Source organism: Harmonia axyridis, chromosome 2 (assembly GCF_914767665.1).
Source record: "Harmonia axyridis chromosome 2, icHarAxyr1.1, whole genome shotgun sequence".
Classification (NCBI taxonomy): Eukaryota; Metazoa; Arthropoda; class Insecta; order Coleoptera; family Coccinellidae; genus Harmonia; species Harmonia axyridis.
Window position 1 is genome coordinate 62,540,038 of NC_059502.1, and position 16,896 is coordinate 62,556,933.

A 16,896-nucleotide genomic window follows, 5' to 3' on the forward strand; every position below is an offset into this window, starting at 1 on the left:
TGGTAAACATATTGGATAGAGAGATCACATATTTAATTAAAATGCAAGAAGTTTCTCTTAATGGAATTCAACATTTTCCTTAATGATTGTTAATCGTTTTGACCCATCCGAATGAAACTTCAGAACTTACAGCCATTTATAACATAATACTTCAAAATAAGAAACTGTCGATATTTTTCGAACACATCTATTTTATACTTTATACTAAACGCGCTTGGAATAAAATAAATTTCAAATATCAACAACAAATTCAACAGAGACTTATGTTACAATGTCTACAACAATTAAAAAAAACAATTTTTGTATGTACATGATACATATACAATTTTCACTTTTTATTTTATCACTTATTTCATATTATACATATATCTCCAATTACCCACATCCAGAATATGCCAATAAGGAACTGAAAACTTTATTGATAAAAAGTCCTCATGATATTCGAATTTATGGTAAAGATCAAGTTTTCATTTACTGAAAATTGATGTCATTTAAAATAATTTATATGAAAAACTTTTAAAACGCTACTCCGTCACAGAAAAAATATCAACGTATAGTGAGGGCAAAATATTATAAATATTTCACATTCTCGAAGATCATCGTTTTCCATTGAAAGAACCAGTTTTAGCTATTTATTTCATGCAACCATTTTTACAATCATTCACCAATAAAACTCATCCATTCAATGAAGTATTAGGCGAAGAGAATATTACTTGACATGTATTTTACTTATCAACTCTCATTAACGAACAACAGAACAGATCTATAACAAATTGGAAGAATATTTGAAATGATTAATTGAAAAACAACAATTTAAATTAAGCTATGGAGTATATGAAAAGGGGCATTCTTGCACAATAATTTTCAATTTCAATCTCCATAAACCCACTCTTGTTATGTGTTTTTCACTATAATTTTCGGTATATTTTTTAGTAACAATATTAAAATATTTTGTCGGTTAGAAAACTTGAACAGAACAATCGTTTCGGATATACCTATATTCATTTTGAGTATTTTACAAAAATAGAAATATTAGGAATATTATCATCTAATAATGCAATCAATGATCGACTGGTGACAGTAACGGTCCAGGTGAGTGATTTCCAATAGTTGAAAGTGTGGGTTTAGGCAACTGATAACGACGGCTACTCAGTGACCTCTCTAAAGGAGACGTTTCAGTCTGAATTGGATAAGAGGTGGACCTCTTGGCAGAGCGGGTACTAGAAGTCAATAAGTAATTAGCTATAGAACAGAATGTGTAGGTAAGTCTGTTGAGCGAAACCAATGATTCACCCAAAAATGTTTCCTCCACAATTCTTGCAGATCTTTCACTGAGATGAAAATTGTCTTCGTCAATAATTGTTCAAAAGGTGTCGTAATGTGGAGTTAATTTTCAAGTTGATGAAGGAAGTTTTATCAGCTTTTTCCAAACTCAGCAAGAAGTAAAGAGAAGCGCTAGGCACTTTTCATTTTTCAGAAAGAAAAAACAAAAAATATTGTGAATGATGCCTGATTTTGCGAATCATATTTCAATTAAAATAACACATACAATAACATTTAAATAAACGGAGTTTTGGATTTTAACTATACATAATTAGTGATAAAAATTATAATATTTTGTTGCCATGAAAAAAGTAGAATTCCTTAAAAATCACATGATAGATCAGTCGTTAATTCTGCTTCAATCGACAGAACTGAAAACGCATACCGGGTGTCTCAATTGTTACCGTGTACAGGCAATATCTAGCTTATTCGAAAAGATAATAAAAAATAAAAAAATTGCTTTAAATAACATCAAAGTACCTTCCCAGTGATGTATAAAAAAGGTTCTTACATTTGACAGCCCTGTAGTAGCTACCCCTAACTTTGTATTTTCAAATGGCACCCCCTGTATATTGTCAGTGAAAATTGCGTGTCATTCTAGTTGGAATACACCGATGGCACCTACTTGGTATTTTTTCATTAAAAAACATTAAAATTTTGTGAAGTATTAAGATAATGAATAATTTCGAACACTTGCTTTAAATGTTTATTCGTTTTTTGAATTGCATAGTAGGTATTTTGTTTGCAATTCATATCTACTTCACACAATGTCAATGTTTTTTTGTTATTAAAAAAAATACCAAGTATTTGCCATCGTTGTATTCCAAATAGAAAGACACGCAATTTTCACTGACAATTGAGAGTTCCATTTGAGAATAAAAAGTTGGGGTAGCTATCACAGGGGTGTCCAATGTAAGAACCTTCTTTATACATCATTGAGAAGGTACTTCGATGTTATTCAAAGCAGTTTTTTTATTATCTTGTCAAATAAGCTTTGATATTGCATGTATACGATAACTTGGGACATTCGGTATAGTCTCTATTGGCTTATCGTACTTCTTTAGCAGATCTCCCCAAATTTAAACTAATTGTGGAACTGTGAGCTTGTTGTTATGATTGTTATATAAATATCGCGATTAATTTCTTCCAAATTATTTTCTAAAGTATACAGGGTGTCCCATAAGTGGCACGTCACAGTGACACCGGAGGTAGGTCAGCTAAAGAGGGACCTAACCAGCCTAACATGACCCCAGTAAAAGTTGCATGGTTTTCGAGTTATTACCAAATTACGTTTTTTAGTGAATTTTCACCTTTTTTAACATTGTCAGGGTCAGAATTCTGCTGGAAAGCTCTCGAAGCTTATTTTTTTGTTGTAATGGAATCTTAAATAGTTATTTAAGATGACATGAGTATGATTCTGTCAAAAAGTTATGAGGATTTCCGTAAATAAATGGATAAATCTTGATTTCAATTGCTAGCAAAACGAGAACTTCGACTTTGGACACCTACTGTGAAAAAAAAATCCTTGAAACAAAACGAGCAAGTAACATCAAAAAATTGGGCATTTTAGACAGATTTAGAAATGGTACAATACACGAATCTTATGCCCATAAAACTAGGTATTTTCATCATTTTACCGATGCCCTACTTAACTAAGTTGAAACTAGGAACCCCGCTATCAGGTAATTTTGCCGCTTGCTATGACATTACATTTGATACCGGGCTTTGTTATTATTTGTTAAAGTCACAATAGGGAAAAAGATGGATTAGGGGAAGCGAAAAAGGAATATTATTGAAAAAAAAGGTAAATTAATTAAAAACAGACTCAACTTTCGATTATTTATTTAATTCTTAAATCTAACTTACAGTAAATGTTCAAACTGTTTCCCTCGGACTCTAATGCATAAATGACACCGTTTTATAAAATTACGATTCAATTTTCTTAAACTAATTTCCGATATGGTCCGGGCTGCGTCGAATACGCGAGGAAGAATTGCGTGAACGCGTATTCGACGCAGTCCGGACCATATCGGAAATTAGTTTAAGAAAATTGAATCGTAATTTTATAAAACGGTGTCATTTATGCATTAGAGTCCGAGGGAAACAGTTTGAACATTTACTGTAAGTTAGATTTAAGAATTAAATAAATAATCGAAAGTTGAGTCTGTTTTTAATTAATTTACCTTTTTTTTCAATAATATTCCTTTTTCGCTTCCCCTAATCCATCTTTTTCCCTATTGTGACTTTAACAAATAATAACAAAGCCCGGTATCAAATGTAATGTCATAGCAAGCGGCAAAATTACCTGATAGCGGGGTTCCTAGTTTCAACTTAGTTAAGTAGGGCATCGGTAAAATGATGAAAATACCTAGTTTTATGGGCATAAGATTCGTGTATTGTACCATTTCTAAATCTGTCTAAAATGCCCAATTTTTTGATGTTACTTGCTCGTTTTGTTTCAAGGATTTTTTTTTCACAGTAGGTGTCCAAAGTCGAAGTTCTCGTTTTGCTAGCAATTGAAATCAAGATTTATCCATTTATTTACGGAAATCCTCATAACTTTTTGACAGAATCATACTCATGTCATCTTAAATAACTATTTAAGATTCCATTACAACAAAAAAATAAGCTTCGAGAGCTTTCCAGCAGAATTCTGACCCTGACAATGTTAAAAAAGGTGAAAATTCACTAAAAAACGTAATTTGGTAATAACTCGAAAACCATGCAACTTTTACTGGGGTCATGTTAGGCTGGTTAGGTCCCTCTTTAGCTGACCTACCTCCGGTGTCACTGTGACGTGCCACTTATGGGACACCCTTTATTACCCAGCTACTGAATTGAATTATAAGAGCTGGATTTTCACATCTGAATTTTTGTCCTAAAATATTGAAATGTTTTAGAACTTTCTCTTTTAGGATATACCTAGAAGTTTCAAATAATTTCATACCATAAAGCGGAGTATTAATTTTGTGAAATTGAATCTCATTTTTTTCAACAAAGTTTTTTTTTATTATTATACATACTTCTGAATTGTTTTTGAAAAATTGTCATCAGGGCAATTATGATCAATGCAGAATTTTCTATCAAGAATTAAATAAAAAGCATGTCCTTGATTTATATTGTTCTTTTCAAGCAAGAGGAGTAAGTATAGCTACGTGTAAAGTAAAACGCAAAAGTGTAAAGGAAAATGGGAGGAAATCTAAGCACTCACATCTTATCGAATGTGGAAATATTAAAAATAATTAATAATTGACTATTAAAAAGTTAAGAATAGGCTAAAAAGAAGCATTTAGGGCAGGGAAAGGCGAAATAAAAAAAAACATAAAATAAAACATATATTAAAAAAGTAACACAGAAATAATTAAATTTTGTTGCAATATCTGAATAAATAATTACGTTATCGATTTGAAGAGTGGAAAGTACTGATATATTGTCATTTGAAACATTTTTCTTCCAATGTGAATCATTGTTTTACTTCACAGACTCACCAAAAGAAAAGCAATAGAATTTATGCTTAAACCTCTAGGTGACATCTATTATTTTTCATTCAAGATAAAAATTGCAGAAGAAGAAAAGTTAATTATAGAATTGATACAAAGGGTGATCCAATTTCAAGTACACGAACTTTTTTGACAGAAGAACATAAAAATGTATGCATATCTTCGATGTTTTCCATCTCCACATCATAAGAGCGGCAATTTTGATTACTGACAAACCCAGAGAGTACAAAAAGTGCCTATCGGATCTCCAAAACTTCACTTCAAAATTCGGCTTTTTTCCAACTAACTTTTTTCTTCTCCATAGTTCTGTAACAATGGGACATTTGAGAAAACTTTTTTATCGATATGTGTCGTCCTGTTTGAATGAGTATTCAAATTGGGCCACCCTTAATGTACCAGAAAAGCACATTTCAATACAACCAACAACATCTCTCCTAATTAATGATAATAAAATACAAAAAGTAAATCATTTTTTCCGAAGTAGGTCGAAATTAATATAAAATAATTCAAACATGAATATGTATAGAATATTAAGAGATACCGAAATTCATCGATTTAATCACTTTTCACTACAATTTAGAAACTTCAATACATTTTTAGATGACCGAAAACTAAGTAGGTCCAGAAAATTACGTTAATGACGGCATTAAATTTTAATAAACTTTCCTGCAACTGAATAAGGGTAGAAAATATTGTAGTACGTTTTGTAGAATAATTATGATAAAATTGCAATTCCGCATGTGGTGTAAAATTTAGGGAGGGTCAACCAGTCACTTACCCCCATCTTACAACTCTGGTGATCGCCAGAAACGTTTATTTAGCGTAATTTATGTATTAGTTTATTTTAAGTTTTGGAATAAAATATCCTGTATCTCAGAACGGAGAGATTATAAAGGTGGTTTGGTTCATCATATTCTGGACTCAAGATTATGTAGATGAAATATTTCCATTTATTACTTGTGATCAAATCAAATTTATTCCAACATATAAATTTATTTTATTATTTTATTTATTTTAACTTTTTTTTGCGGTTGGACTATGATAGTATTGATATATATTTTTTCATATGTTATATTTCATTTCAATTCTTTAGTTAGATCATTGGCAAAATGTTTACTAACTCGGTCCTCGAAGATATGTCAGGTACGATATTGTACTAGATAAGTTAATGATGATTTTGACCTACTATTAATTGATATTGGAAGGAATAATTCATTAGTCCATTCCAATCCATTATTCAGTTTTATGTTCGATTATAGCTATTCTGAAATATTAAGAATCATGCATCTACAATCAAACTAAGATGATGTGTACTCTAGAAAAAACAACATCAAATTAAGCATGAGGCAAGGATGCAACTTAAGAACATGAGTAAATAATAAATATATCGATATTTTAAATTTCATTTTTATCTATAAGTAATTTTTTTATTTTCTGACGATCATTTGACTATTTTCGGTACCTAGCAGTGAGATTTTTTTCCCTCAAGGAAAACTTATGAAAAATTATTATAGTTTGAAATTGTTTTTCTCGTTCTATTCAACTTATTCGATTGAAGAATTTCTCATAAAAAAAATATCAGTTCAGATGTTGAATCCCAAGGCCATGGACAAGGGTCAATGGTAAGTGCAAACTAGGGAATGGTTAAAGTGCATTTATACTGCTAATAGTTACCCTTTCTATAAAAAAATATCATGTGCTTTATACATGAGATAAGTAAACCTTTCTTTTCAGAAAACCACTGTTGAGGACTGGAGATGATACTGCGGTGTCATGGCTGAAACAATGATACCACCACATGCATTTAAAACTACGCACTACCTTTCTATGTATCTGGTCTACATGTTTGTCTATATGTTCATGTCGTGGGAAGTGTGAATTGAAAAAATCGATTCTTTCAACTATTGCTCACCTCTTACGACGAAAGAAACTCTGTCCTGGCAAATTGAAATATCCTCGTGGAATAACCATTCTCGCGTTTCCTTGGGCGGGTCTTGAACCTCCATGGGCCATTAGAGTGTTCAAATGAACTGCATAACCTTCCGAAAGAATTACTGCCTGTTGTTGCTGTTTCTTCGAAACTTTGCCAACGATGAATATCTGCTTCGCCTTGAGACCGATGGAATTATAGACATTTATGTCCTTGGCGCTACCGTAAGCTGCGTGGATTAAAACTCCGTGGTTCTGGATAAAACAGTTGATTTACAAGAATGATATACAACAACGTGTTTTGAACTCACCTGTATGAGATTATTCAGATAAGCAGCTTTGTGCCCTAAGGGGTCAGTTGATATACCATCAGCAAAAGAGACCAAGCCATGGGGAAAATTATGCTGTGATAACCAGGACACTACTTTGCGATGTTGCATATCAGGTCTCCCGGTGATATATATGATCAAGAAGCCCAGTTCTTGCCAATGCCTAACACAAACAAAATTTCATGTCTATAGTGAATTTTTATTGACATATGATGGGTGTAGTTATTTGTACGATTGTCGAAACGAAAATCCTTCATTACAAAGCCTCGTTTCAGTAATTAACTTATTAAATTAGCCAACGTATCAGACAAGTATGTTATACCATTTGAGATGCAACTTGAAGTGATTAAATGTAACTTACAAGGTCAAATCAATAATTCTGGGTCATTAGTTCGTCGTAATCAGATGAAGAAATGTCCCCTGAAGAAGATTCACAAACGGAAAACATACAATTAGCATTTTCCTACAACTGCTATGGAAAGTAGCATATTATTCATAGCTTACTCAATTTCAAAATTATGTATTGCTTATACTGTGCGAAATATTATTTCTCACGGCACTTTGCCCACACCTCGCTTGGTAGACCAATGAAATTGGACTTGTGAGAAGTCGTTTCTTTGGAAACGCAAGAAATGAACAGATACTGCCAACGAAGGCCATTTTGAATTGAAGTAGGTACATTACTTGAATTATTGAAATTTGTGCAGTTGTAGGAAATAGTATATTGTGCAACAATTGGGGAAAGTCCAACTTTTCTCGCAAGTGTGGAAGAGCGATAAAAGGACATGATGCACACTATACTTTTCCTACAACTGCACAAATTTCAATAATTCAAGTAATGAACTTGATTGAAATCAAAATGGCCTTCGTTGACAGTATGTGCTAATTTATTACGTTTCCATAGAAAAGACTCAAAAGCCCAATTTCATTGGTCTACCAAGCGAGGTGTGGGCAAAGTGCCGTGAGAAATAATATTTCACACAGTATAAGCAATACATAGTTTTGAAATTGAGTAAGCTATGAAGAATATGCTACTTTTCATAGCAGTTGTAGGAAAAGTATAGTGTGCAACATATGGAGAAAGTCCTTTTTCTCACTCGTGTGTTTGTGGCACTCGCCTTTCAGGCTCGTGCCTGAAACAAACTTCCACACTCGTGTGAAAATTTGGACCTTCCCCACTTGTTCCACAATATACTATTGTGATAATGCCAAAAGATTATAAGACACTTCTGGATTACAAAATGACCTGTCATAATGCCTGCAAAGGAGAAAGTCCTCAAAGAACTAATCAATAGATATAACAGAAATACAAAATCCCACTCAGATAGTTAATCATATGAATTGAGAATTCAGTGATTCAAAGTGTTGCACTTCTGCGTATTTCATTCATTTTCTAAAAGAACTAACCGTAAAATGTCTAGTGCAGCGGCTATTACACCAACTTGGCTGATGTCAAGCAAAAACTAAAAATTTCTTGGGTCGAAGTATCTGCTCTAAGAAGTGGGTACTTCAAAGTGTAATAAATACTTCAGTTTTCCACGAGGGTGCTACTTGATTTAGAAGCTTCCGGAAGAATTACAAGTATTTACTTCTAAACGTAATACACTCTTAGTTTTAAAATATCAACTCTGTAGCAATTGCCAATAATTCAAGCATTAGCATGTAATTAAGAACTTTGACTTACCTAACAACATCAACAGCACCAGCCCTCACTTTTGGATCTCTGCCCGTAACGGACATGCTAGCGGTGAAAGAGCCATCAATACTGAATACGACGCATTCAGTTTTTGGAGGAACGACAGTGAGACAGAAATCTACAGACGTATGATCTCCTCTGACGACCATCTAAAAACATTGGCGTATTGCAAAAAACATCAATCAAAATATTGAAGACAGTCACGAGATGAAAGTTGAACAGTAAGTGATGCTTACTTTAACTGGATATATCCCATATCCCAAAGTTTTATCATCTGGTATAACGTATGTTATTCTTCCGGTTTTGTCCGTCACTTCGGTGGAAAGATGAGTCCATTCACCAGTTTGAACATCGCTCATCACGTGAATGTCAATTTTTTCGCCTGTCAGGGTAATCATGTCTAGAGGACCATACATAAACCTTGCTACCAGTTGTTGTGGAGCACCATCTTTGACTATGACATCGTTTGCTCTGTGGTTAGCTGCAACATTCTGCAAAATAATATAAATGTAGGATCCAGTTATTATTGCCTGTAACGAATTGAGGTGGTCAACCAGATGCTTGGAGACCTATTAGTTTCTTTTAGTGTCGAGGGCATGACAGTTTCAATCGATTAACAGGGAACGAATTGTTATTGTACATAATGTAAAAAGGATGGGTAATTCTTCGGGGTGTCGAAGAATGTGTCATGTCGGTTGTAAAACTTAAGAGATTTACTGGGGTTGGGAAAGTTCTAGAACAAGACGGTTGTACCAGATGTGTTACATCTGTTTCTCAGGTTCTAGTCCTTCTAGAATATTCGATTTCCAGGAATCCGCGAAGATCTTTGGGGCGGTACGGCAAAAGCTCTTATTGGACTAGGGGGATGTTACCTTCCCCTAAGGGTGTGGTCAAACCGAGAGAAGGGAGGTCTATATTCGAGAGAGGGTAGTTCCAATCGGCAGAGAGGACAGTTCAAATTATCGCAAAGACGAGTACAGACGGTACAGTTCAACTTAAGTCGAAGACGAGACAAGTTCGGTCGGTCAACTTAAGACAAACGACGTAAAGACGGTTCGCGGACTAGATTAAGACGAGTCGCGAACAAATCAAAGACGAGACGACCGAAAACTTGAAGTACGACGAAGACGTGATAAACAAAGACGTTTCGAGTAATCAACAAACGAGTTAAACACGAAATTCAGTACCGTAGTGAGAAACTTGTAATTAAGACGTTATTAAGATCTTCTCAATACTGAGTTTGTACTGTTTAAGTGTGGCTTTGTAAATAGATGTAAATAATTCAAAAGAGTTTAATTATTGCAAATCCAACAAAATCGCGGAGAAAAAGACGAAAGGCCAGGTAATCGAATCATACCTCTAGACGATCGATTAACCAAGCCTACATAAATAATAATTTGAAAAATTGATTGATGTCTGAAATGATTGTAATAGCATATTATTTTGATGGCTAGCAGACAATTGATTAATTCCGTAAAAGGTACCTCTCCGAGCGGGACTCGAACCCCTCAACCTACGAATCACTAGTCCGATGCTCTACCAATCGAGCCACCGAGGAAGTTGCAGTTCCATCCGCACACGGGGAACAACAATTCCCTTACGAACTATTCGCAAGGGTTAGGTTAGGTTTTACAAAAAAATTTTTTTTTAATTAAATAGTTCCTTCTGGGTGTTGCAGTTTTTTGTCAGTTCTAATTACCTTCAACTTTACAGACGTTCGTTTTCTCTGCCACTTCTCCCTAGGCTGACCTGGCTTGAACGTTGCTTCCCTATCTTCTATACCACTCACCGGGCCTGTGTCGATGCCACCTATTTGACGCAAGATGAACGCAATAACGTCGCTACTTTCCCAGTAGCTGGCGTGGAAAAGGTGTGGTAAAGCGTTCGTTGGAAAATTGGACAAGCCTTCTGGGCAGTATAGAGCATAATCCATTCTTTTACTGCCCCACCATTTTTGTTGCACTGAAATTGAGTTGGGTTGAGGATCAAGAGGTGAAATAAGGAATGAGAACTCAACAGAACAGAACATTCACTGAGATATCTATGTATGTACAAGAGAATTTCAAAAATTTCGTAGGTAATGGAATTCCCGGTTTCTAACTGAAATTTAATATAAGTACGTATATAACTATAGTTTTTTTTTCTTAGTAAGATTCGGTATCTTTATGGTATCACGTAGTTTCAATTTTACGATTTTGGACTGATGTATGTACAAAACATAAACATAGGGTGCGGCAAGATGTCCTTCCAAAATACAGAAAAATATATCACGAATGAGAAATTATTCCATTTTTATCAATAATCTTGGACAGTATATAGTGAAGCTTATTTAACTATACTCCTTTACCTCTTGTAATTTCTGAGGTTATGTTTTGGTCGAAAATTTCTGGGAGATTAAAATAAGATTCAGAGCACGTTCACATGACAAGTGCTCAACGCGCGTTGAATGAGCGCTGGATTATTGGATACCGTTCACATGGTACGCGCTTGCCAAGCGCTGAACGCGCGTTGCCGCAACGGCCCGTATTCAGTTTGAATTCTACATTTCGGTTTGAATCTTGATTCAGTATCAGATTTAGGTGAAAATTAAACTTTTTTAAGTTTTGATAGGTAATTATAGATCGAATAATTTCTATTATTCATCAATTGAAACTGAAGAACTGGCTTTTTACTGAGCCGTATTTCAAAAACAATTGAAAACATGTATTTCAGTAACAAAACATTCATTTTATGAGAATAGAACTAGAGCAACTTTTTCTAGTTACATAGTAGCATATCTTTCAAGACAGAGAAATTCCAGCATCCCTTGGCAACTTCGTCGACTTTCTTTGTATCGTAGTGTTCCACTACTGAATTAGTACCTAAAAGGTGGTGGAAATAACCCCTGGATCCTAAAAGGAAGTCAATGATTTTTTACAGTTTATTCACATCGCTAAAAGTACTCTACATGCCAAATATGGTTATGCTCCGACGCGTACTTCCGCAGATACGAATTTTTCAAATTAGACAGATGATAATTTGAATAAAAACGTTCCTAAAATATCCCAATGTCTCTAAAAAATCAATATTTCCTTCAACGGATACTCTAAATACTATACGGAACCCACTTCCTAAATTTATATCTGATCTAGTGAGTATTTCCATAAAAAATCGTTTTTTTGCCGCACGCCACTGGTCACTGCCTTCGGGCGTTTCCGTCAAACAGCCTGCTGGAAACGGTCTGCTAAGTTTACACCGGTTTATTTTCAAACGACGCAAAATAACATCATATGTAAGAAAATTGTTTGTCTACTATTTATGCAAAAAATATTTTTTTTTCCTTCGATTTCAAAATATCAAAAATAAATATAACACAAGGACAATATCATATAATTTTCCAAAATGTAAATTAAATTCAACACAAAAAGCAGCTTGAATACTGTTGTTTAAAGTTCTTCAATAGACTGCCTAATGAAATCAAAGAAATAAATAATTATAAACCATTTAAGAAAAAGTTATTTGATTTATTGTTAAATTCAGAACCATATAGTATAGAAGATTTCTGCTGTTAAGTGAAGGTGAATGTTATTTTGATACTATTTCTCTTCATTTGTATTTGTTCTACGTGTATCTCATGATTTCTAAATAAAGAGCTATTATCATTTTTATGTGTTCACATAATACATTTTTTTCTTCATTTGCATCTCCTTCAAAGGATATGATGACGAGTTCTTCCCAAGCTTGTCTCCTTGAGTTTTTATCTGAATATACACTACTTGTTATGTCGCATATTATAGGACAATTCTCAATTTCATCTATGAATAATTCAGTATTAGGAGCGTCCGGTTCCATTTTGAAATATTTCTGACCGAACGGATCGAAGGAAAATACGTAAAGACGTCTCTGGCATCTATCAGCTCGTGCAAGCGCGCTCATCTGAACGGTTACATTAGAAACCTATGATCTCAAAGAGCGAGCCAACGCGCGCTTACCACGGTCAAGCGCTAGAACAGCGCTCTACGCGCGTTCCATAAAAACGCGCGTTGGCATGTGTACGCTTCGACGAAAATTCATGTACTTGTAAACGCGCGTTGTCAAAACGCGCGTTGAGCGCTTGTCATGTGAACGGGCTCTTAATCTATTAATACAACAATATAAGCCAAACAGCTGAAGTGAAATTAATTATATGATATATATTATTTTCAATTCGGGAAAGGGCTTTATTAAAGAGATTCCTATTACTCCTACAACCTGAATGGCACGTATTTCAAATTAACTTACCGCACCCTGTATTAAATTAGCAATTTTTGATTTGACAAACATTGTCAATACTAATATTATAATAGTTTCCATATAAAGCAAAACACAGAAACACACACATATAAACCTCTGAGATGATTTATCTACTAAATACATACTTCAATCAGAATTCAAATTTCAGGAATGTTAATTTTCGAGTTCATATTTTTCAATCATATTGTTTTCATTTTTGGTTTTCAAACTAACTATTCAAATATTCAATATATGATAATTTAATAACTAGCATCCTTGTTATAACAAGTTCGATTAGTATTACCGACTATACAATTCAAGGTTTACTTGTTCATTATATAAATGCAGTATAAAAGGTATTCATGGAATAAATTACAAAATTATAGGTTGTTGAATTTTTGTTTATATGGCTCTAGATACTCAGGCGTCTGGAATCGATAAATAATATTCCTGAATTTTTTCTGGGGTGGACGTAAAACAATTTATATATAAAAAATGCATAAAGCAGCAAAGCAGAGGCATTCCAACATAAAGTTACCAACAGAACAGTTACATGTACTTACAAGCAGAAATTGCTTGAAGCGGTATATTATCAATCAATCCAGAAACTGTACTTTGAATTGAAACTTCAGATAGGCGTCTAGGCTGAGATGAATCACTAAACATTTGGGGATTCGTTTGAAGAATTTCAACTATAATGGTAAACAAAAAGTTAAGGACATTCGTTTGTAACATACGGCAGTAAATAAAAAGTAATGAGACCATATTCCGTCAAAATATGCGCACTATAAATATGACATACTTTCTGACCGAAAGTAGACATAATAAAATAATTTAGTTATCGAGTTTTAGTTTTTACTCCACTCAAAAATTGCGTTTTTTTCTTAGTTCAATTTTTGTCTCGATAATTCTTAAAGTTTCCATGTTAGGTATAGGATTTGCATAAGTACCCTTCCCTTTTTCATAAGTATAACTGTCCGAAAGAATGAAAAATATGGGTTGTAATTTGAAATTCTTGAGTTTGGATGATTTTGAGTTGTTCAAGTTCGTGATCTTTACATAAACAAACACCCTGTATATTTTTATCCAAACTGCAAATAATTTAATAAAACTGTATTGGCAAAATCCAAAATGAAAAAGATTTATTAGGAAAAAATATTTTCTGCAGAAATGAAAAAAAAGGGAGTCCTTGTCTCAACATTTCTTCATAAGGATCACATTAACTCATAAACCCTTGAGTTTATACTATTATGGCATATTGCTGAAATTGTAATCAAATAAGTTATTTAATGATGCAATTATATACTGGGCGTGTCATTTGAAATAAGAAAAGTAGTAGTCCGTTTCCGGTATAACCGGAAGTTGTAGAGGTCTGAAAATATTTTAGGGAAAACCCCAACATGCAAATTTTCAGCACAAAATTATGATTAGTGAACATCTAATAGGCCATCGTGGTGAATCACTCTGTATAATTAGTAGTTTTGATATTATCGGGAAAATAAAATTTTTAGAAGCCATATTTATGGAAGCCCCAGTCAGATTTTTTCCGAACCTACTCTGAAAATTTCAAGTTTCTAGGATTTTCTAATCGAGTGATATCATGAATTGAATTTGGGCCAATAAGAGGATGAATTCGTTATAAGTGAGACCAACCTTATCGTGACGAAATCGAAATGATAGAGCGACATTTCAACCTAGCAAATGAACATGCAGCGAATATCTTTATAGCGTGCGTAATAATAAAAAAATGCATAGTCTTATTACTTTTCTTCATTGAATTATATGATTGCTAGTTGAGGAGAGAACTAAATACAATTTTTTTTTAAATAAAATATTTATACGCTGTCAAAAAAGTACTAAAAACAGATCATTTAAAAAGGGGGAATTAAAATTTTTTGCCTAAATTTCGACAACTGTCATCTTTATTAACACGTAATTTGGCGGTTATCTGTGATTAAACTTCTTTATCTACTCCTATATATATATTCATTATTCAACTGCTTTTGAGCAATCAATAGTATCTATTAACAAACAACGTGAGTTATAATAACTCACTACTATAACTCACTATAATAAATCGGAAAAGATGGCTCTGTGCTTCTATACTTCTGTGCCGTGTTGGCCAAAAGGGAACATTCCATTATTGTTATTGAGGGGAGGAATGTCACTTTGATAATTTTGACGTTTATTACGTTTGTATTTTAGTATTTATTGTTATAGTCGTAGATTAAGTATTCAACTTGCGGAAATGGTCATAACTCACTTGATGCATTACAGCACTCGCCTGCGGTTCGTGCTGCCAACTTCATCTGCGTGAGTTATGACCTACATTACCGCTCGTTGAATAATATACTATTACAGTGCTCCATTTTGCCAATTATGAAACAATGAATAATTTCAGCTGAGTGAACTTTAAATTACTAGATCTTTCTTTTAGATCGGATACCCCGCAATTTTCCAATTAATTTTTTTACACAATCGTTCAATGAGTTATATGAAGCACCTTCTTTTACTTGAAAAAGACACCAAGAATTATTCACGAAAAGTACTTGTTTCTCAAAAATGCTATCAGTAGGAGCCTGTTTTGAGAGCGAAACAATGAATCAGTACAAATCATACATAATCTGTATTTCATTCACCGATTCCCGGTACTTTTTTGACACAGTAGTATAGTTGCTGAATAAATTTAATTTGTTCTGTTTAAAAACGAACAAAAAAAATTAAAAAATACGCAAAACAATCATTCTCATGAAAATGACCGGCAAACGAATAGTTTTTATCTTAGAAAAAACTCAATACTGTAAAAAATTAATAATATAGATTGAATGATCATTTAAGTACTTCACGAGTTTGAATATATAATGTTAGTAACGATTCAATTTCATCATTTTCACCCAAGCGTTGAGTCAAGTGACATTCTTGAAATTGAATAAAATAAGTACATTAATAATGAATTAATGAAATTGGAAAAAAAGAATGTTGATTATTTATGAAGCGTGAAAACTCAGACGTGCTCTCATATCAAATATTGTATTTGTTAATTCTTCAATCTAGATGCAACTGTTTGAACAAAAGTTTAATTAAAATGAAAAAGCTCCAATCCAACTCAACAGTTGAACAAAATGTAATACTCACGAAGATGATAGGGTTGACCATTTCCGAGAGGATATTTTACATATCTCGGAATATTCACTGGAGGTAAAATAGAAAATCTTGCGGACAAAAGTGGCTCCAGTCTGGTAGCCACTGGATCCGTTGGATGGAATAAATTGTAAACTTGAAGACAATTTGGTTTAGCTATATGACCTGAAAGAGAGTTAAAATCAATTAATGGAGAGAATTTTGTTTGTGAAGAATTAATTATATGAAGTTCGAGCGAAACATCACAAACTTGAGCGTAAACAAGTCAACATTGCTGGCTGAGTTAATAATAACGCAAGATACATATGAATGTAGGATCCAGTTTATTGTTCCCTGTAAATAATTGAGATGGTCAACCGGATGCTTGGACACCTATTAGTCTCTTCAAGTGCCAAAGTCATGACAAATTCAATGAATTTACAGGGAACGAATTGTTATTGTACATAATGTAAAAAGGATGTGTAATTCTTCGGGGTGTCGAAGAATGTGTCATGTCGGTTGTAAAACTTAAGAGATTTACTGGGGTTGGGAAACAAGACGGTTGTACCAGATGTGTTACATATGTTTCTCAGGTTCTAGTCCTTCTAGAATATTCGATTTCCAGGAATCCGCGAAGATCTTTGGGGGCGGTACGGCAAAAGCCCTTATTGGACTAGGAGATGGTACTTTCCCCTAAGGGTGTGGCCAAAACGAAAACAAGGGAGGTTGATGTTCGAGACAGGGTAGT

At 33.7% G+C, this 16,896-nt stretch overlaps 1 protein-coding gene across 13 annotated transcripts in view; it reads right to left on the reverse strand.

Moving 5' to 3' along the window:
- Positions 1–192: 192 nt before the first annotated feature.
- LOC123673712 (protein retinal degeneration B) overlaps positions 193–16,896 on the reverse strand; it is a 44,005-nt gene continuing 27,301 nt past the window's right edge. For 9 of the 13 annotated variants that reach the window (XM_045608347.1, XM_045608345.1, XM_045608346.1 and 6 more), the window contains 8 exons: positions 16,164–16,334; positions 13,592–13,720; positions 10,477–10,739; positions 9,014–9,268; positions 8,766–8,926; positions 7,064–7,244; positions 6,736–7,007; positions 194–1,220 (listed from right to left, as the gene is read on the reverse strand). In XM_045608347.1, the coding sequence (XP_045464303.1) occupies positions 1,061–1,220; positions 6,736–7,007; positions 7,064–7,244; positions 8,766–8,926; positions 9,014–9,268; positions 10,477–10,739; positions 13,592–13,720; positions 16,164–16,334 (1,592 nt within the window). In that variant the 3' untranslated portion in view covers positions 194–1,060. Of the gene's footprint in view, positions 1,221–4,645; positions 5,130–6,497; positions 6,601–6,735; positions 7,008–7,063; positions 7,245–8,765; positions 8,927–9,013; positions 9,269–10,476; positions 10,740–13,591; positions 13,721–16,163; positions 16,335–16,896 lie in introns of those variants that run through there. The other 4 variants (XM_045608348.1, XM_045608349.1, XM_045608350.1 and 1 more) reach the window with 4 other exon arrangements.